This window comes from Xenopus laevis, chromosome 3L (assembly GCF_017654675.1).
Source record: "Xenopus laevis strain J_2021 chromosome 3L, Xenopus_laevis_v10.1, whole genome shotgun sequence".
Lineage (NCBI taxonomy): Eukaryota > Metazoa > Chordata > Amphibia > Anura > Pipidae > Xenopus > Xenopus laevis.
In genome coordinates, this window is record NC_054375.1 from 137,670,147 (window position 1) to 137,693,487 (window position 23,341).

At 39.4% G+C, this 23,341-nt stretch overlaps 1 protein-coding gene across 1 annotated transcript in view; it reads right to left on the minus strand.

Annotated features, from left to right (window-relative positions):
- Window positions 1–11,099: 11,099 nt before the first annotated feature.
- Window positions 11,100–23,341, minus strand: part of gfra2.L (GDNF family receptor alpha 2 L homeolog) — a 42,756-nt gene continuing 30,514 nt past the window's right edge. Inside the window, exons 5-9 of the mRNA XM_041587011.1 lie at window positions 20,392–20,501; window positions 19,705–19,845; window positions 13,600–13,775; window positions 13,322–13,369; window positions 11,100–12,078 (exon numbers count right to left, since the gene is read on the minus strand). Of these exons, the coding sequence (XP_041442945.1) occupies window positions 11,959–12,078; window positions 13,322–13,369; window positions 13,600–13,775; window positions 19,705–19,845; window positions 20,392–20,501 (595 nt within the window). The 3' untranslated portion in view covers window positions 11,100–11,958. The remainder of the gene's footprint in view (window positions 12,079–13,321; window positions 13,370–13,599; window positions 13,776–19,704; window positions 19,846–20,391; window positions 20,502–23,341) is intronic.

Here is a 23,341-nt window from a genome sequence, read left to right on the forward strand (position 1 = left end):
TTGGTTTATTTAGGGGCACATTTACTAAGCTCGAGTGAAGGATTTGAAGTTAAAAAACTTTGAATTTCGAAAATTTTTTTGGGTACTTCCACCATTGAATAGGCTACTACGACCTTCGACTACGACTTCGACTTCGATTAGAAGGATTCGAACTAAAAATCGTTCGACTATTCGACCATTCGATAGTCGAAGAACTGTCTCTTTAAAAAAAACTTCGACTACCAGAGGGGGGTCAGCTGGTTGATGAAAACAAAATAAAAGCGCAGATTCTGAACTCGTATTTTTCATCTGTCTACACAAATGAAGAACCAGTAAGTGAAGGTTTCCTTCTTAACACTCCCAATTCTAGTAATACAACTAATGATGCATGGTTCACACATGAAGAAATTCAAAAGAGACTTGAACATGTTAAGATTAACAAAGGTCCAGGGCCAGATGGTATTCATCCCAGGGTAATTAGCGAGCTTAGCTCTGTGATTGCCAAACCTCTTTACTTAATTTTTCAGGATTCGTTGAGATCTGGCATAGTGCCGAGAGACTGGCGAATTGCTAATGTGGTGCCTCTATTCAAAAAATGATCCCGTTCTCAGCCTCAAAACTATAGGCCAGTTAGTCTGACGTCAGTATTAGGAAAGCTTTTCGAAGGGTTAATAAAGGATAAGATACTGGACTTCATAGCAAATCATAATACTATGAGTTTGTGCCAGCATGGTTTTATGCGTAATAGATCTTGCCAGACTAACTTAATTTCTTTTTACGAGAATGTAAGTAGAGACCTCGATTCTGGGATGGCAGTGGATGTGATTTACTTAGACTTTGCTAAAGCATTTGATACAGTGCCACACAAAAGGTTACTGGTTAAATTAAGGAATGTTGGACTGGAACATAGTATTTGTACCTGGATAGAGAACTGGCTAAAAGATAGACTACAAAGAGTGGTGGTAAATGGAACATTTTCTAATTGGACCAGTGTTGTTAGTGGAGTACCGCAGGGCTCTGTACTATGTCCCTTGCTTTTCAACTTGTTTATTAATGACCTGGAGGTGGGCATTGAAAGGACTGTTTCTATTTTTGCAGATGATACTAAATTGTGCAGAACTATAGGTTCCATGCAGGATGCTGCCACTTTGCAGAGTGATTTGTCTAAACTGGAAAACTGGGCAGCAAACTGGAAAATGAGGTTCAATGTTGATAAATGCAGGTTATGCACTTTGGCAAAAATAATATAAATGCAAGTTATACACTAAATGGCAGTGTGTTGGGAGTTTCCTTAAATGAAAAGGATCTAGGGGTCTTTGTAGATAACACGTTGTCTAATTCTGGGCAGTGTCATTCTGTGGCTACTAAAGCAAATAAAGTTCTGTCTTGCATAAAAAAGGGCATTAACTCAAGGGATGAAAACATAATTCTGCCTCTTTATAGGTCCCTGGTGAGGCCTCATCTGGAGTATGCAGTTCAGTTTTGGACTCCAGTCCTTAAGAGGGATATAAATGAGCTGGAGAGAGTGCAGAGACGTGCAACTAAATTGGTTAGAGGGAGGGAAGACTTAAATTATGAGGGTAGATTGTCAAGGTTGGGGTTGTTTTCTCTGGAAAAAAGGCGCTTGCGAGGGGACATGATTACACTTTACAAGTACATTAGAGGACATTATAGACAAATGGCAGGGGACCTTTTTACCCATAAAGTGGATCACCGTACCAGAGGCCTCCCCTTTAGACTAGAAGAAAATAACTTTCATTTGAAGCAACGTAGGGGGTTCTTCACAGTCAGGACAGTGAGGTTGTGGAATGCACTGCCGGGTGATGTTGTGATGCTGATTCAGTTAATGACTATAAGAATGGCTTGGATGATTTTTTGGACAGACATAATATCAAAGGCTATTGTGATACTAAACTCTATAGTTAGTATAGGTATGGGTATATAGAATTTTAATTAAAAGTAGGGAGGGGTGTGTGTATGGATGCTGGGTTTTCATTTGGAGGGGTTAAACTTGATGGACTTTGTCTTTTTTCAACCCAATTTAACTATGTAACTACCTACTTTGGCAGTTTAAACCTACCGAGCTGCAATGCTAGCCTAAGCCTGTTTCCCATAAGCTTTCTAAGCTTTTTTTGATCGATGGAAAATCCTTCGATTGATGGATTAAAATCCTTCGAATCGTTTGATTCGAAGGATTTTAATTAGTTTTTCCGTCGATCATTAGATCGAAGTATTTGCGGTAAATCCTTCGACTTCGATATTCGAAGTCGAAGGATTTTACTTTGAGGGTCGAATATCGAGGATTAATTAACCCTCGATATTCGACCCTTAGTGAATGTGCCCCATAATGTTTACATGATTTTCTAGGTATAAAGATCAAAATTACAGAAAGATCCATTATCTGGAAACCTCAGGTCTTGAGCATTCTGGATAACAGGTCCCATACCTGTAGTGGTAACAGCAGCTACAGAATACAATACAAACTGGGACAACAGTGTCTGTATCTGATGTTTCCCAGTCCTGGGGTCTTGATTCCAACCAGAGTGTGCAAGTACAGACCCAACAACCCCTAAAAGTATCAACTCCCTTAACAGTCCAATATTACTCTCCACAGGGGTACAGCCATACATTTCCTACATACATTATTTCATACATACATTTCATTGAAAAGACAATGTCAGTGCAATACCAATAGTTTTGTGAACCCACAGCTTCTGCAGGCATCTCTGTACTTTAATAAAACATCCCATAATGTATGGGCTCTTGTGCTTCCTATAACTGTTACAGCTGAAGCGTATACTGGATAATTTATTAATGCTCACTAAACTCAGCATACAACACTGTATTTCACTTACTGCAATGTCTTTTATAGATAAATCTGCAATATTTAAGCTTCTTTCTAGAGGTTAAACAGAGTTACAAGAAAACAGGGAGTTCGACAGAAGGAAAGGGGCTCAACTGAAATGAAAATTGAAATGAAATGTGTGGGGTGTGCAATGAGTGCAGCTGATTAGGGGCAGATTTATCAAGGGTCAAACTCCCATCAACTAGAAAATTGGGGAAAAAAACGACCAATCAAAATCTATTGAAAAAAAATCTGACTTTTTTTAAAAAATGGGTCAATAGGATCGAGCTGCAAATTTAAATCGAATTCAAATTTTTTCACCAAAATTTGTTTTACAAAAGTCCACCACATGACTCTAAATTGATCAATTTGGCAGGTTTTAAATTCGCATTCGAATTCTTAAAGGGACAGGATCAACTGGCAGTTAGGCAGGTTAAAAAAAGTTAGAAGGTTGAACTTGATGGACATGTGTCTTTTTTAAACCTAACTTACTATGTTACTATGTATGTTAGTACATGATCAATTTCAACATTCGAATTTCGTTTTTTTTTTTAAAATTTGAATCGAATTTGGACTATTCCCTAGTCGGACTATTCTTAAAATAAACTCGACCCCTGATAATCTGCCCTATGCATAAGTGAGCTCCATCTGTATGTTGGAGCTGGGCTGATCCATTTTCTAATTACCTACAGAAAAGTATAGGCAGGAACAACCTATACAGGTATGGGACCTGTTATCCAGAATGCTCGGGACCTTGAGTTTTCTGGATAATGGATCTTTCTGTAATTTGGATCTTCTAAAGTCTACTAGAAAATCATGTAAACATTAAATAAACCCAATAGGCCGGTTTAGCTCCCAATAAGGATTAATTATATCTTAGTTGGGATCAAGTACAAGCTACTGTTTTAATAGCACAGAGAAAAAGGAAATCAATTTTTAAAAACTGGATTATTTGATTATAATGGAGTCTATGGAAGATGATCTTTCTGTAATTCAGAGCTTTCTGAATAATGGGTTTCCGGTTAATAGATCCCATACCTGTGTGTGTATATATATATATATATATATATATATATATATATATATATATATATATATATATATATATATATATATTTATATATATATATATATATACCCTTTATCCAGAAAGCTATGATTATACAAAGGCTGTCTCCCATAGATTCCTTTTTATTTAAATAATCTTAAATAAATAATTATTTCCTCTTTCTATGTAATAATAAAACAATACCTTGTCCTTGATCCAAACTAAGATATAATTAATTCTTATTGGAAGCAAAACCAGCCTATTGGGTTTATTTAATGTTTACATGATTTTCTAGTAGACTTCAGGGATGACTATCAAAATTACAGAAAGATCCATTATCTGGAAAACCCCAGGTCTTGAGCATTCTGTAGAACAAGTCCCATACCTGTAGTGGTAACTGCAGCGACAGAATACACCATGGGGGAGCACAAAGCTCAATATGTAAACAGCAGTTTAGGTATGATAGACTCTACCTGTGATATAAATTCACAGTTAACAGGCCGATCGCATGACAGGCCGTGTCAGTGTCCCTTTGTATAAATATTCCCTGATTTCCTGACGATTTGTATTGATTTGAAGAAGGTTTCTCATCTTCAAGATGTCCAGATCACAGAGAAGATCTTTGCACTCATATTTATTTCTCTGAGCACTTTTAAGTTTCTATTGTGACATATAAATGATTTAGTATGGTCCCTGTGTATTCTGTCAATCATGGCTAATAAAGCTCAAATGTAGGTGTTAAATTAAGGAAACCATGTTGATATCGTTCCCCTATGAGGTGCACAGCACAGAAATCGTATGTAAAGCCTTTGCTGCAAATCTCAGGTTTTCTTTCATCTGTACAGGTATGGGACCTGTTATCCAGAATGCTGGCCTGGGGATTTCCAGACAATAGATCTTTCCATAATTTAGATCCTTATAATTTGTCAAGGTACTGTTTTGTTATTACAGAGAAAAAGGACATTTTGAATTATTTGATTAAAATGGAGTCTATAGGAGACAATCTTCCCATAATTTGGAGCTTTCTGGATAATAAGGCTCCAGGTAACGGATACTATACCTGTATGTCTTTTAATTTTAGCAGCATTCCTTGTATACAAAAGCAAAACCTTAAGTTATTTAGATACAGGTTGGACATGGGGAGACCCGGCTTCAACAACCAGGAAACTTCGGACGACTTTGTGTGATTAGCGCCGGCGTTTCTTTCATGTTAGCCGGCGCAGAGTGAGGGAAGGTGTTTGGGGAGATTGGTCGTCGCAAAAACGAGGCGATTAGTCGCCAGGCGACCAAATCTCCCCAAAACGCCCAGTGTGGCCTGACCCTAAAGGGATTGTTCACCTTTGAGTTAACGTTTAGTATGACGTAGAGAGTGATATTCTGAGACGATTTGAAATTCTTTTCCATATTTTTATTTGTGGTTCTTGAGTAATTTAGCTTTTTATTCAGCAGCTCTCCAGTTTTAATTTTCAGCAATCTGGTTGCTAGGATCCAAATTACCCTAGAAACCATGCATTGATTTGAATAAGAGACTGAAATATAGGAATGCACCGAATCCAGGATTCAGTTCAGGATTCGGCCTTTTTCAGCAGGATTCAGATTCAGCCAAATCCTTCTGCCCGGCCGAACTGAATCCTAATTTGCATATTCAAATTAGGGATGGGGAGGGAAATCGCGTGACGTTTTGTCACAAAACAGGGAAGTTAAAAATGCTTCCCACACCTAGTTTGCAAATGCAAATAGGGATTAGGATTTGGTTTGGCATTCGGCTAAATCTTTCGCAAAGGATGCGGAGGTTCGGCCGAATCCAAAATAGTGGATTCGGTGCATCCCTACTGAAGTAAGAATAGGAGAGGCTGGATAGAAAGATGAGTCAATTTAAGTAACAATAAAAATACATTTGTAGCCATACAGAGCATTTCTTCTTTTTAGATGGGGTCAGTGACCCCCCATTTGCTAGCTGAAAAGAATCAGAAGAATAAGGTAAATCATTAAAAAAATTATAAAAAAAATACATAATGAAGACCTATTGAAAAGTTGCTTAGAATTAAGTAAACTTAAAGGGATCCTCCCATAAGGGGCAGATCTATTGACATTCAAATTCAGCCTTTTACCTCAATTTTAATAAATATTACTCTTTCAATTTAAAAAATATATATGGATAGACTTAATATTTTTTGTAAATATGTCTAATTTATCCTATGTTTAGTATTCATAAAAGTTTAATTTAACCATACAATAATGCACCACTTTTGGCCAATATACTTTTCCAAGCCCTTTGACTAATTCATAAGACAAATAAAATTTTTTTTTCTATGAACATTTCAATGAAATATCTCCTGACCCAGAACTTGGGAAATATATTGTTTTTTTTTTTTTTAACTTGAGGCAGAACAATTTGTTGGTAGCAAAATGCCAGAAACAAATCCTTGAAACGTTCCTCCTTGTCGAGAATGTTAGCGAGTAATGTGATAAAAAAGTAATGGGATCTCGGTAACATTTTGCTATTTCCATGTACTTTCCATTCTCTGATACCATCAGTTATTTCTCTGGCCATCCAATTCAACCCACTACTTTTTTTTTCTCCTTTCAAGATAAAAGCTTTTTCTCCAGTTCGTTAAAATGGGGCACTCGCTTCTCCTGTATTTAGCGAGATGCTGGACCAGTTTTAGGATAGAGAAGGGAGGGAGTTCACTCTGGGTCCCAGCTTGCATGTGTTGCCAGGGGCCAACTATACTATAACTATGGCACTTGTTATATTTAATAAGTAGCCCTAGATCAGATAAAGGCGGCAATTTATTTCCCCAAGAAATTCATTGTTTAATTCTTTATTGCTTTCCAGATTTGTGTTCACAATCTTATCATATCCAATTCTCCCTAACCAATAAAAAGCTTTTTCACTGTTGGTAAAATAGAACTGGCCATTTATAAAGCTTGCATGGCAAAAAAAATGATGAAAAGTGTCTATATTAACATTGCGTTTACTTGTCTAACAGTTTTTTGGTTTTTTTGAAATTGAGATTTTTTTTTTATTTTTCCTATTATTTTGCCAATTCTTAAACCTCCTGTAGAAAATTATGGATTTTGCCAGATCTAAAAACACCTGGAGAACATGGTCTGGAGAACAGCTGAAGAATATAGTCAAGAAAACATATGGAGAACATTTTAAGAACATAGTCTAGAAAACATCTGGAGAACATGGTCTGTAGAACAGCTGAGGAATATAGTTTATAAAACATCTGGAGAACATTTTAAGACCACAGTCTAGAAAACATCTGGAGAACAGCTGAGGAATATAGTTTATAAAACATCTGGAGAACATTTTAAGAACACAGTCTAGAAAATATCTGGAGAACATGGTCTGGAGAACATCTGAAGAATATAGTCTAGAAAATATCTGGAGAACATTTTAAGAACACAGTCTACAAAACATCTGGAGAACATTGTCTGGAGAACAGTTGAAGAATATAGTCTAGAAAACATCTGGAGAACATTTTAAGAACACAGTCCAGAAAACATCTGGAGAACATGGTCTGGAGAACATCTGAAGAACATGGTCTGGAAAACATCTGGAGAACATGGTCTGGGAAACATCTAGAGACCATCTCAAATTCTGGCTACAATTAGCCAACAAGTTCATGCTTAAATGATTTTTATCCAGGCAATATTTTCATTTTAATGGAGAACAGCTGAAGAATATACTCAAGAAACATCTGGAGAACATGGTCTAGAAAACATCTGGAGAACATGGTCTGGAGAACATCTGAAGAACATGGTCTAGAAAACACCTGGAGAACATGGTCTGGAGAACATCTAGAGACCATCTCAAATTCTTAATCTCTTAATAAAAAAGGCTACAATTAGCCAAAAAGTTAATGCTTCATTCGATCTTATCCAGGTAAATTTTTGTATAAATAATCAAGATAAGAAAAATGGAAAATTAGTCGGTTTTCTTTTTCCCCCCACCATTTCTAGTTTTTATAGAGAGAGGCTTTTCATTTTCCAAGATGTACAAATGCTTGCGTATGCCCTTTCTAGGAACTAATGCGATGAAAGTAAATCATTCTCCAATGAAAACTCATTTACCAGCAACTGATGGATTTTGATGGCCAATAAGAATATTGATTTTCCTTTCATATACATTGCACCTCTTCCCATGTTATAAACGGAATGGGTAACTGTTCCCATCACATAATGCATATATTTTGCAGCCTGCAGTGCCTTAGATGGCTTTTCAAAGTCATTCCTTTACCCGCAAGAGTTTTAGAAGTTAAGAAATAAAAAGTAAACAGGATCACCGGTGCAGTTCTTTGCTGAAAATAAGGTTCTCAGAACTGATTACCTAGAGATTTGTTGCACTGGCAAATTGTACCCTATCAATAGTCCCTTCTCGTTGACAAATGGCTGATCAATACTCCATTTGTGCTCTGCAGAGCCACTCAGTATACATGGAGCAAATGGAGTATTGATAATGTATTAGTCAATAGATCTCTTTATTCGGCCATCTATCATAGGGCACTTGGCCTCCGACTGGTCAGTGATGCTTCGGCCCTGGTATTTTTATCAGATCTTTGTGAGTTATCTGTTTGTGTACATTGAGAGACAGCGCTACATTAATGCTATGACAGCTCAAATGTCCTCTTCAGTTTTTTATTGGTGTTAAAACCACAACTTGAGGAATTTTGTTTGAGAAAATGTTGAGTGGATACTGAAAACATTTCATTTACTATAAGCAAACCCTCTGATCTGGTAATTCTTAGAAGACTCTTGAAATGACAACCCCAAAAAAAATGGTATAATATAGTAATTGGTGTCTGAGAATTGCTATGGTTTTTCTGGGTAGATGTGGCATAAATTGTCCAGGGCAGTATCAGCAGCGCCCGATGGTGCTCCACTCCTCTTCAGCGCGTGTTCCAAGATGGAGGTGCCCATAGCTGCCGCATGGATAGTGGTGCCAGCGCATGGCGCCGGTGCGCAGACATGTGACGTCATCACCTCGCGTCTGGCGCCAAAATTCAGAATAAAAGGAAGTTGAGGTCATGGGTTCAATGCCCGATTATATAAATTGCTGGGTTTCCTAAATTACTGTTTCCTAGATTCCTGACTCTCTGCTTGACCTTGATTCTGATTCTTGCTGCCAGTCTATTTGAACTCTTGCCTCTTGACTACCTTATGCCTGACCCCTTTGGAAATCGCAAACTTGGACTTTAACCCCTAAGCTTCCTCCTTGGTCTGGACTCTCCTCTAGGAATATATAGGCCCCTGACAGGCAGAATTCAAAATGGCAAAGCATTAGATTTTAATCTTCAGATGTGGCCCTGACCATTCAGTTCACTTAGCCGTTCATTAGACCTTCTTGCCCACATCATGTCCTAGTGGGTTTCCTGCTATCACTGAGTGCATGTTCTATAGGCTTGGCTATTGGGGCATTTAAAGGGAAGATTGAAGAAGATAGCAAAGAGTCCATATTCTCAGTAATAATCCATACTTAGATTGTCTCTCCAGCCCATTGTTTTACCAATTCTTGTTCAAGACAAGCCTGATATCCTGGTGGCCCTGAGGCCCATTTTGACTGGAACAGTGGTTCCATTTATAGACCAACCCCATTCTACTGCTCAGCAGGTGTCAGGGTGGATATTCAGAAGAGAATTTATGAAAGTAGTACACATTTTCTTTGGTCATGGCGCCATTTTTATCCCTGTTATGCAAGGGTGCTGCACCATCTTAACCAGGCACAACTTATGTTTAAAGGAGAACTAAAGAATTGGACGGCACGCCGATCCACAGGAATACAGGCTTATTGCATACTCCTGCAGGGATCCTACGCACATGCCTATGATTAAGGGATTGATTCCCATAACGAGTAGGGCGTAGGATCCCTGCAGGAGTATGCAATAAACCTGGATTCCTTTTGATCGGAGTGCCATCCAATTCTTTGGTGTTGATGTGGATCTTTGCAGTGGGGACGCTGCGGACAGAGCACCCGATAGGATACATATGGAACAGCTAAAGGGAAGGTGAGCTTTGAGCGGTCCTTTTGTTTTTGAGTAAAGGAGAACTAAACCCTAAAAATGAACATGGCTAAAAATGCCATATTTTATATAATGAACATATTGCACAAGCAAGCCTAAAGTTTCAACTTGTCACAGTTCAATTTTGTCACAGGGGGTCACCATTTGGAAAGTGTCTGTGACACTCACATGCTCAGTGGGCTCTGAGCAGCTGTTGAGAAGCTAAGCTTAGGGCTCGTCACTAATTATCCAGCAGAAAATGAGGTTGGTCTGTAATATAAGCTGATGCTACAGGGCTGCCTATTAAATTATGATGCTAATTGCACTGGTTTCTGTGCTGCCATGTAGTAAGTATCTGTATTAATTACTAATCAGCCTTATATTGTGCCATTTCTATTCTATGTGTATTGTGTACTGTATATTGTGAGTGGGTCCCTAAGCTCAGTAAGTGACAGCAGCACAGAGCATGTGCAGTGAATCAGCAGAAAAGAAGATGGGGAGCTACTATCTTTCAGATAGGGATGCACCGAATCCAGGATTCGGTTTGGGATTCGGCCAGGATTCGGCCTGAACCGAATCCGAATCCTAATTTGCATACGCAAATTAATGGCGGGGAGTGAGGTTGCGGGACTTTTTGTCACAAAACAAGGAAGTAAAAAATGTTTTCCCCTTCCCACACCTAATTTGCATATGCAAATTAGGATTCGGATTCGGATTCGGTTCGGTATTCGGCCGAATATTTTACGAAGGATTCGGGGGTTCGGCCGAATCCAAAATAGTGGATTTGGTGCATCCCTACTTTCAGAACACATATCTTTACTGCTAAAGGGCTGTGGTTGCCTTGGGCTGGTATATATTGTAAGCCCAAAACATAATGTACAACATTTCAAACCTATTTCTTTAGTAAGGCTTTGGTTCTCCTTTAAAATGTTGAAGATAATATTATGCTGGCGAAAGGCTCATTGTGCAAAATGCTTGAATTTCACTGTTGAGCATAGCAAGTAAGGTGAAGAAGCCCTGTATTTACCCATGGATCTGGGAAGGCTGTAACTGGGCTCCTTCCAGCTGACTTCTGTATAGTGAACAACCTTCTTACTTGTCCTATATGGGAGCCAAATGCATCTGCATTGAACACAGTCCCACCTGAAGTGTGTTTTTTAAAATGTAAAAATATATCGAAAGATTATAAGTAATAAATCCAGTACAGAATGAATGAGACTATAGGATCAAGACATTTTAATTCATAAAATGAAGAAAAATGCAATTCCAGAGGGCATTATAAATATTTAGGGATATGTACAGCAAAAGATGCACAGAAAGAGGCACCTAATAAACTATCCTTCCAGAGTTTTCTCATTTCTCTTCTTTACTTTCTCATCTTTCCTATAACATTTCTCTTACAGTTGACTTGTCCTTTATGACTATACCATGTCCTCACCTGCAGAATATCCTGCCAGCACCCTCTCTCCTATTATAGATGTATATAGAGCGCCTTTCCTATGCCCCTACAAGAGAGAGGAACTTTACCAAACTGACACCAAAACTCAAAGAATTTCTTTTCCATTTAAAGCTGAGATACAACTCATACTCCTGAAACCTGAAACCTGAAGAGCATCATTAAACTAATTCCTTGTCAAAAGCAACCCAAGGTCCATAACTTCCCTTCCAATAAAAAAAAACTCAAGGTATTTATCCATTACCCATACATCTAGATAAGGTGTAAAGCATTCCTCAATCAGTTTCCCGTATTTCCCATATTTCCCATTCATTGCATTGCTACTCTTACAATCCAGTTTACAAGCAACATACATACATGTTGTTCCTATATATATATTCATATTATTTTAATTGTCAATATGTACATTGGTCAGTTGGGAAGCATTTCCCACCAAGCAAAATTTGGTGAATTTGAATTACATTTTTACATCTGATTTGTTTCTGTCCCCTCCCCTGTATATGTCCTCTATCCTAGAGAAGAAGCTCCTCATTGACCTTCAATTTCAAGGACTTTTAATGAATAAAGGTCGGGAATCAGTCCTTTGTTTAAAAGGGGTAGCATCTCCACTCATCGGGAGGCTTTAGGACATAGAGAGACGGAAAACAAGGGTGAAGGTGATGTACAGAATTGAAGCTTGGAGTTGCTGTGTCCCAGAATGGCTTTCCTCGTCTGTCCTCAAATTGGGTACGTTGTGCTGAGACTGCAAAAAGAAAATAATATGCCCATTGTGTCACTCATGACTTAAACATTAAACAATTATGACCTCAACTGCACTTGTGGGTGTAAATTACCCCTAATATCATTAGTAATTGGGTGCTGCATGAACCACACTGGGTGTGTCCCTCAGAAGAGACCATATTCACAATATTTTTTAGATGGACCCGACATCAGCAGCCCCAAATATACAAAATATTGGATAATTTGTGCAGGAAAGCTAGGATGAGAAAAGCCTAAATAAGTTGTCCTAAAATGGGTGCACCTGCCTGTACTGTAACAAAGTCAAGTGGTGTTGTAATGATAACACTAGGAAATATATAGTTCCCCAAAGTAAAGCATAGCTGGTGTAGAGAAAAATATATCTTAACTGTATTTTTTCTTCAACCTGATTGACTTGTTGAAGAGTGGAAAAGTCCAAATCAGAAGAGTAATGAAACAATGCTAGGACCTTCAAACTAGAGTCCTTTGTTCTGATATAGCCCTACGCGAGATCTTATAAACTAACAGACTTGGTACAACCTCTTCTGCATGGAATGTGCCGTGCACACTTTTTTTTTTTTTTTTTTACTCCTTCCCTTGTAAATTGTTGTCGATGCTGATCGTCCACAAAACCAACAACCGTAATACAAAAACACAGAGAGCTGTTTGGGAGACGGCAGCTACTAAAACGTTGCCGACTGGAGCAACTCGACTCTTTCCAAAATCTGAAGAGCAAACCCATCCTCCTTGGTTCTTCCCTGAAGTTGATTCTTCCCATGCTTCGATAAACTAGGCAAAAACATATTCTTGAAAAGCACTTTTTGTTTTTGATCAGCGACCTCGATATCCAGATCAATGGGTGGTAAGACCACAAAATGAGAGCAGGTAAAGTAGAGTCCTCTAAATACTAAACAGCTGTGTGTTCTAGTCTTTGATACCCCCAATGGCCTTGCCAAAGTAAAGGTTCTGCAAGACTTCCCTCGGAAGGGGGCAATCCTTCCTTGTTTTTTGAGGAATTTTAAGATATTGTTTTTTTGACCCCTATGCACCAAGAGTCCACATTTTCCCACCCTCTCCCAACCCCTCACCCACTGTTCTGATGACCTGAGTTACAGACGAGTGGCAAAATGGACATTCAGGTCCGTTCCTTTCACAGATGCGCACGGCACATTCCATGCAAAAGAGGTTGTGCCTAAGATTAATAGCCAATTACAAGGATATGGTTCAACAGTCCTGTTTATATTTACCTCAGAGACACATATTCTTAATTCTGGAGTGCTGCTATTCTTTATCTCCTGCAGGAAAGGAAAATCACACATCAAATTCATCCTTAGCTTATAAAGTCACAACCCTCCTGGTGGGTACGTTTCTATTAATCAGCAGAAATTAAGGTCAGTGTCATCCACATACCAGATGTATGACTCCTACCCTCAACCCACCACCCCTTATTCTAAGGGCTTCATATACTTGGTCTCATTTTAAAGACCAGGAAGTCTTCCCATCCATCCTGTTACCTTCTTCTTACCTGGAAGGATGTGCAGATGCCAGGGTCAACCTCGGGTAAGATATTGCTGTCACTCTGATTATCTGGAAGGACATTACTCGCCTCAACTTTTGGGGTGATTGTAGTGCGGGGTGCACTGGTCACGCTCTGTCTATGTACTACATCTGTGCCATTCCCAAACGCCAGAATTGCATTCCCTGCAAAACATTATAAAGAGCATCACCATATAACTGTGTTTTCCCATACATTACACTGTCCCTTGTCTCCAAAGTTTTTTTAACACAACAGAAATACCATTCAGCTATAAAGCTAAATTGTCTCTGTTATCACAGAGAACCCTTAATCCATCTCAGTTATATCCATCTGAATTGATAAGAGGGTTGTGGGGAGTTTGGGTTTCAAAATATTTAACTGAAGAGCAATATACATAAGCCTAGAGTCCTAGACCTTTCTTTAATAGGTACAAATACGGCAGATGAGTATTGTGGGCCCTGGAGAGTAGAACTTGTAAATATGAAGAAGTGGCAAGAGTAGGACAGGATTTGTTGTCCCAAACCACCATCCTTCAATTTTTGTTGGAATCTCTCAGGCGGTGTTGGGCAGGGCCAGAATTGGGGGTTGGCAGAAGAGTAAATCAAAAAATAGCCGGAGAGCACACCTTTATGTTTAAAAGATTTTTATTTCGCAGACACTCCTGCACAACATGTTTCGGCTACAACAGCCTTCATCAGGTGCAGAAGAGGCACATGCCTAGGGTGCAGGTCTGGACTGAGATTCAAAATAGGCCCTGGCATTTCAGGTAAACAGAGGCCCAAACAGGCCATACAGCAGCCCAAACAGCCTCCCATCAGCCCAATATATAGTGAGTGTCCATGGCAACTTACAGCAGCCCCTCTGGCATTTGCCAGAACCCACAGATTGCCAGTCCGGGCCTGCTAGGGTGCAACTATGGGTGGCGCTAGGCATATACTTTTTCTGCTTGTCCTTTGCTTGTCCTTCCCCACCCTCTGCTGGTCCCCTGGCTGCTACTGGTGCTGAAAATGTTAGTGTATTGACACCCGAACTATAGGATAGACATTTTTATAAAAATAAAATCCCCAGGCTCTGCCACAATAAACAAATACAATAAGTCCACTTAACCCATTACCAATAGTGATGGGCGAGTAAATTCGCCAGGCATGGATTTGAAGGGAATTTCCACGTTTCGCTGAATGTGAATAAATTGTGAAACCGTGGCAAAAAATTGCAGACGAGAAATCCTACGTGACAAAAAAAAAATTCACGCGTCAAAATTATTCCAACTCCCATTGACTTTAATGCATTTGGACAAAATAGTCGCATGTATAAAAATTGTAACTCACGTCAAAATTAATTTGACGCCAATTTTGACGCCATCACTAATTACCAGTATATTATGGACAATGAGACATTTTATGCCTTAAGCTACTATAAAATGCTTAACCTTTAAACAAAACAGGGATTGTTGTCCATATATTGCAATATACAACTACATCAAAGTCATCCATGGCCAGTTCTACACTCAACTTGCATCTGATTCCTTAAGAATTCTATTGCTTCATTGGGAGTTTTAACCTTGAAAGCAGCAAGTAAGTTGCAGGTAAAACTTAGTCCCTTTGTAAAATGTATAGTTAAGCAATTGAATTCTTAATGAATCAAATGAAAATTAAGCGTAGGACTGGCCAGATATGGGATGACTCTGACGTAGTTGGCCAGCTTAAATATATTGCAATATATGGACAAACAATCCCTGTTTTGTTTAAAGGGTAAGGCATTTTTCAGTAGCAGTATGCACAAAATGTCTCTGTCTTAAATATATTGATAATGGGTTGAGTGCAGGGGACCTCTTGTATTTATCTGTATAAATTTTATGGTGCTTCATTGCACCCCCGTATAATGGTTTAAAAATGAGTGGTGAGCACAACTTTCCCTTATCCGTCACAATAAAGACAGCCCTGAATATGCGCTTAAACCAGGATCACCCTGCACCAACTTTTATGTCTGCAAACAATCACTGTGCTCCTCACCCACTTTTATCATTTCTGAAAATAAAATCCTTAAAAACTTTTGCCTCTCGTATTAAAAAAAAAACAAAAAACAACTGTCCCATTGCCCATTATCAACTTTCCCTCTTCAACAATAAGGGCCATTTTTGGTAGTTTGACTACTAATTGAATGCAGATGATACAAAGTGTTAAGGTTGAACATGTTGGAGAAGGTTGAATGGGTAAACACATCTGTCTCACATATCTGTATCAAGCTTGACAGTTGGCAGATTGGGTAAACTTTATTTTATCTGAGGGTATCTGAATATCTGGTTTGAATTGTACAGCAGAGGGTTTACTTGTCAGTGTGTATATCACACATACATGAGCATGGATCTCTGTGTTTATCTGTCTACCCTTGTTCCTAATTCCATTACTGCTGAGAGCGGCTGGACTATAACCGGCGGTGGGCACCCACATGGCCAGACTAATCTTGTGGTCTGGACTACATTTCCATTTGTATCATCTCAGAGTTGCAGACAATCAATCATTCAGCAGGAACGCAGTAGGAAACTGGCTGCTTCCGGATGCAGAGTACCTCTGTACTCAACCAATATATGTATAAATGTGTCAGTAACCCACCCACAATGTTTTATTGCTGAGATTATGGACCTGTGGTACCAGTACTAAAATGCACAGTGGCGCATAGCTTGGTGTATAATTCATAAATGATGGTGGAAAAAAAGTTTTACTGGTAATGATGAAAAAATTGTTTTATTCCACTTTTCTACCAAACAAAGAAGAAAACTATGAATGTATCCACTGTTGGTAAAGAAGACCCAGAGGTTTAATGATGAATGACTAGTGATGGGTGAATAAATTAGGCAGGCTCAAATTCGCGGCAAATTTCCGCGTTCCGCCACAGTCTAATAAACTCCCAAAACTGCAGTGAAAATTTGCCAGCAAAAAATCTGTTGTGTCGTCAAAAACTTGGGTGCGCATTAGAATAGTCGCACGCTTAAACATTGTCACGCGTCAAAATTATTCGGATGCCTATTAACTTTAACGCTTATGGCCAAAATAGACACGTGTATAACAATTGTCGCAGGCGTCGAAATTGACGCGCGTCATAAAAATTTTGATGCCCGTTGACTTCGATGCATTTCGGAAATTCACAGGGAAATTCAGTAATTTTTCGGCGAAGCGTAATGGGACAAATTCGCCCATCACTATGAATGACATTTATCACTGAGTGGGTGAAAGAGCAAGCTAAATGACATCCAGGGCATCCTTCACTTTATTTTATAACTAGCTTTATAACTGGAGAAGGGTGTGAGAGATAGGCAATGTATCTGCAGGGACACATTGTGATAATCTACACAACTCCGTAACCGAACATTTCATGCACACCTCACCCTATTGTAAATCTCCCACCACATTCATTACCAAATAATGATAAGTGGGCAAGTTACTTGAAAGGGATTGTTGAGAGAACACATTCAAGATTATGTTCTGGAGAATGGCATTATGAGTATTATCAGCATGGCTTTATGAAGGATAGGTCATGTCAAACAAGTTTGCTTATAATAAGTAAGTAGCACGTTGGACAGTGGGGGTTGCAGCAGATAAAATCTATTTTGATCACCTTTACTGTCAAAATAGGCATGCCACTTGTACTCTTAATGGGACTTAGGCGAAGCCTTGATGAAAAAGGGCCTAAGCGTACTTGTGGAAAATAAACTCGGCAAGCAATGGCAGCAGCAGCAGCTGAAAGGGCAAACAAGTTTTTGACTGGGTTAACCCAATTTAACTATGTAGCTATGCCTAATCCCCACCATCAGTTGTGCCCTAGACACGTGCATCTTCTGCCTACCCCTAGTTCCGGCCCTGGTTTGGGTTGAGAAGAGACGCTTAAGGAGTGATATGATAACTATGTATAAATATATATAAAGGGACCATATAATAAACTCTTTGATGCTTTATTTACCAGTAGGTCCTTCCAGCAGACACAAGGGCACCCAATTGATTAGAAGGAAGGAGGGCCCATCTTAATATTCAGAAAGGGTTTTTTTTACAGTGAGAGCTGTGAAGTTGTGGAATTCTCTCCCTGAATCAGCTGTACTGGTGGATACATTAGTTAATTTAAAGAAGGGGTTGGATGGCTTTTTAGTACGTGAGGAATTACAAGGTTATTGAAAATAGCTCTTAGCACAAAGTTAGACCAGGGATTGATCCTATTGCTTGATTGATCTTGTTTCCCCCTTTTAGGCAAATTGTAGAGGCTTCAGATGGGGTTTTTAGCCTTTCTTTGGATCAACTAGTTGTTAGGCAGGTTTCATTTAGACAGAGTGACTGAAGTTTATCAGAGACCAAGTCACATGACTGGGGGCACCTGGGAAACTGACAATATGTCTAGTCCCATTTCAGAGATCAAAATGAAATGCAAAAAAAAACAGTTTGCTCTTTTGAAAAATGGATTTAAGAGCAGAAGTCTGCTGGAGCAGCACTATTAACTGAGGCATTTGTAAAAAAAAAAAACTTTAAGTATCCCTTAAAACTTGATTGGCCTTTGTCTTCAAACGTTATACTGCATGGACAAAAAGTCAGACATTCTACTTAAGCCCATAAGCCATTGTGGATTCATTCAAATGACAGCAGGGCAGACAATTAAGCCCATACACGTAAGTCTACTGACACAGAGATCCACAGTGGTGAGTTTTATATTGGCAAATAATTCATTAAATATTGGCAAGGAATATACAATTATATACAGTATATGACCCTGCTCACAGAGCAGGTTGAACACATAGCCTTTCAGTCTTTGGCAAACCAAGAGAGAGGGACAGTCCAGAGAGTTATTGAACATTTGATGAACTTGCAATTGTAATGTAATAAATCTCTTTCTGACATTGGCTCCCTTCCTGTATATCAGAGAATACTAGTGATTTTATTATGGGTTCTGGTCTTTTTCCCTTTGAGTTGACCCCGTAGAGTCAGATGACTGATCTGATAAGGTGAGCAGATTTGTGCAAGGCAGTTAGGCAAATTGAATTTTGCATAGCTCCACTGTCTCCAAAGCAGAATAGTCATTTTCTACACATCCTGCCTTTAACTGAGGTCTGGAGACCTGTTTTTTTCAAAGGCTCCATTTTTTTCTTATTGTTCTAGTCAAATTCAGTTATCTGCCTTTTACTTACTGGAGTCCTCAGGTTATATTGCCTGCTATTCAGGAAATAGTAACAAGCATATTCACTAAATATTTAGGGAACATTTCTATACCTCTATGGTCTGTAACCAACTAATAAGTGGCTACTGGGGAAGGACTAGACCACAATGTATTCATCTAGACCAGTGATTTACAACTAGTGGCTCAACATGTTGCTCACCACCACCTTTTGGTATTGTTCCCAGTTGCTTCAAAGCAGGTTCTCATTTTTCTATTCCTGGTTTGGAGACAAGTTTTCATGAAGAGGCAAGTGTACTTGTCCCCTGAAGCTGGCAGTCCACACAAGGCTACACAATAGTCAAGCATAGTCCTTATTTGGCAACCCCCAGGAACATTTTTCATGCTTGTGTGCTTCCCCAACACTTTTTACATAGGTAGAAAAGGTTGGGGACGCCTGATCTTTAGAATATTCACCATTAAAAGTCACACTGGTTTTTATCAACCATATCCATGGGCATAAATTTGCCCAAATATATAAAAAACAAATAAAAAAATGACTTTATTGGCACCAGAAAAGAGTTCATGTACATGGTTTATATGGGGTTATTGGAACAGGGCAAACCTCTTAGGTACATAAACTATTATACCTTAAATATCTAATATTCCCTGATCTTCAAAATACTGACACAGGTCAATGTAATAATAGTCTCATACTCCAGTCACTGGTATAGAAGAACCTCCCTGTATCCTTCTTAACTGCATAAACCTTGTCTATGAAGATTCTCATTTATCCAGGTCATGATACAACCCTTTGGTGCAGTCATAATTCCGCTGTCCTCATTAACACAAACACCCAGCAAAGTCACCCATACAGACATTGTTGCTGAGTCAACTATATGGCAATGCCCCCTTCTCTTTGTCAGATAGGTCAAAAAACAAACAGGTTCTCTCACTCACTCAAACAGCGGTTTTGTGTGAACTCCTTGAGATATCTCTCACACCATGTCTCCTGATCTCCACTTCCATTGCATGAACACCAGGGCCCGATGGAAATGGAGTGAGGGTCAGAGTCCAAGAAGTTTAGGGCAACATCAAAGCCTGAAAAGGTAAGCGAGGGAGTCATTGTATCACCTATTAGATCCAAATACACGTTTAAAGGAGAAGGAAAGTCTTCTTGCACTTGAGGGTGCCAAATGTTAGACACCCCCAAGTGATTGTATTGACTTACCTGAAACCCCGGGCTCCTATCAGCAGAAAACTGCACCGGCTCGGGGTTATTCCAGCAAGCACCACGGAGTGATCCTCTTCCGGCTTCTTCTTTCTTCAAATTTCCAGTGGCAGACGCATGCGCAGTTGGACGAAATAGCCAACTTTTTATTTAAAGTTCGGCTTTTCACTCTACTGTGCATGCGCAACCGCGTGAAGAAAGAGGAAGTTGGAAGAGGATAGCTCCGTGGTGCTCACTGGTATAACCCCGGGCCGGTGCAGTTTTCTGCTGATAGGAGCACCGGCCCGGGGTTTCAGGTAAGTCAATAAAATCACTTGGGGGTGCCTAAATTTTGGCACCCCAAGTGCAAGAAAACTTTCCTTCTCCTTTAAGTCATACAAAATATTGCAAGTGAAATTTAAAGAGAGAGAACTCACCAATAAGTCCTGCATAGGCCCCCAGGCAAGCTGCGTAGTTATCACGAATGCACCCGCTCACAGACTGAGGAGAGCTCTGACAGTTGGTGATAAAATCTGATAGCCTGGACCTGCAATTTCAACCACAGCTTGGTTAGCGTACCTAAGGAAAAGATGAGACACCACCACCAAAGCAGATGATATCTTGAGGTTTAATGATGCAAACAAAGTCTCACATTCTAGAATTAGTCAGGAAAAACCCAGATAGGCAACCTGTGCATTCTGCCAGAGGGGCTGCTGTAAGATGCCATAGACACTCATTATTTATGGTGGGGGACTGTTTTGAATCTTAAGGTGACTGATAGAAGCTGCTGCCAGGCTGAGTCAGCAGCTTATTGTCTCATATATGGAGCCCTTCAATGGTCTTCCCCAAAACTTGACCAGTAATGGATCAGACAGGTTTCAAAAACCGATCAGTTCATTGATACAGTACTCGCTCTGACCGTCTGTATTTCCATTGTTGTAATCAGATCGTTTGGCCCTAGGGCTCACCGATCAGATCAGTCCCATATTGTCCACATCAAGGTGAAAATATCAGGGAAAGATTTCTCATTAGCGTCCAGATCAAATGAGCTGATCAATGCCCTTAACTAGTGTGCAATGAGCTCCTCCGCAAAACAAAATCTTCAGAGGGGCCTCACGCACAGCAATCCTCCCTCCTCCTCAAAGGTAGGTGAGCTTCTGGGGAGGGAGGGATTCTTTAGAACTATAGAGGAAGAGGACCCCAAAGTCCAGGTTCCCCTGTTAATTCTATCAATTTTACCAGGGCAGGGCAACACTACATGATATTTTCATTACTTTAAAACACTTTCATTTTTTGGTGTTATTGTTCCTTTAAGGGTGAAATAGTCCAACAAGAGCCAGAAGATCCTTTTGGTTACACTATACTGTATACTGTATATATATATACATATATATGTGTGTATTCTTTCTTTATAGAGTTTCACTTCTATATCCAGCACTGTACATCTCTAACAATACATTCATAGTACAGTAAGAGGGAACAATGCAATATACGAAAATTACAAATAAAAAATATACATCAAAGATGTAGGTGGCGGTTATTGAGAGGCTTAGGCTGAAGGAACCCCTACAGCTCACAGTCCGTACACAGACAGGTGACATGGGAATAAAGAAGGGGCATAACACACTTGAGGGGGCTACATCGAGATCTGTTATATTCAGATAATAGATAATAAATAGAAGTCAGATAATAGATAATAAATAGAAGTGTTGCTTAATTAACACAATTTATTATTACACACTTCTGATGAAGTATGAATAATAGCTGAGAATAACCTTGAATTCTATTCCTCTTATTTCTAAGCCCTGCTTGCTAAACAGCCCCCACTATACATGTGACTGCACCTAGAGGAAAAGCTGTGCAGAGGAGAGCAGAGGAGAGGTGTCAGAGATTAATTCTGATCTATTAACACTTCTATTCAGGTGCTGATTCAAGGGCCAGCAGCAGTGTTATACCCACAATACAGCAGTATGTATCTCATGGGAGATGAAAAGGAAAAGCGGAATGTGAGAGACAGTCGTGTTGTTGTCTGAAAAGATCAGAGTGCAGAGAAAGTCATCAGAGAGGTAATACATTTGGGGAGGTAATAGAAAAGGGTAACCTGAGAGGTATAAAACACTGGGCTACAACAAGGTCATTGTGAGCATGTAGGAAGATCAGGGGTAAGTACTAATGAGACTGACAGGGGAATTCAGAAAAAACATGTCTTTAATTGGAAAAGTAAAACATTATTGACGGGATTCGGAGCTGCCAGACAGAGTTGACAGTTTAAAGGCCACCAGAGTTGACAGTGACAAAAACATGAATATACATTTAAATATAGCCCAACCTGCATCTGCAAAACAAATATGTATACAATTTCAATCATTTTCTGTACCTGTAGCCCTATTTCTATAGAACTGTCACAACCCTTTTGGCCAAAACAAGATCCCAGAGCCACTATTGGAAGAATTGCTTCTTAGAAGTATGATTAGTTCTTAGAAGTAATTCTTCCTACAGTGGCTCGATCTTGTTTTGGTCATTCCAGGCAGTTGGTCACGGGATTCCAATGACATTTCTCTACTCTGACAACATTCCCATTGTTTTTTGACAGCTTCAACGTCATTCCAACTCTTTGAAGCTTTATAAATTGACAGTGCTGCCATTGGTCGAAACCAAGTGAAGTGCCTCAAGGCAGTAAAAAAAAACCCTCTTTGACGCTTAATAAGCAAGTGATGCCCTAAGGAGTCATTTTTTAAATATATACTGCTATTAAAACTGCCATCCAATACAATTTGGGCAGAATAATTCTGATCCGCTGACCCTAAAATGTACAATGAATGGATATAACGTGCGTAAGGGCAGACAGTGCTGTATTCTTTGGGGCAGCTGCAGGTCTAATGTACCAAAACTGAGGGCAGCAGCAATTCAGGACAAGGGGAAGGCAGTGAGCAAAGTGAAAACAATGTCTGCTTGTGGATGTTTTTTGCACTTTGCACACTAACTTCAAATGACCCCTAACAACTATAATAAACGGGGTCAAATTGCTCTCCACATCTACAAATTTGGTTCCCCCTCCCAGGCCTGTCCCTCTTTAGCCATTATCCCGTTGCAGCTATCGGGCAGTTTGTGCAAAAACTGGCATTTTATGGCAGAATAATACCCAGTTTTATACCAAATTGGAATGTCGCTGCCAATAAGTAATTTCATCATCTGCAGATGACAGACGGAGGGATATAAGCTTTTGAAGTGTATTTTGACATATTCTTATAGGACTGGCCCTTTAATAGCATGGCCTGAGTAACAGTGGTACCCCATTCTGCTATTTTATCTCATCATTCTGCCTTCTCAGTCCTGTAGCAGGGTCAGTGTGAGTTAATAGGACACTACAAGCTGATTGAAGGGTCG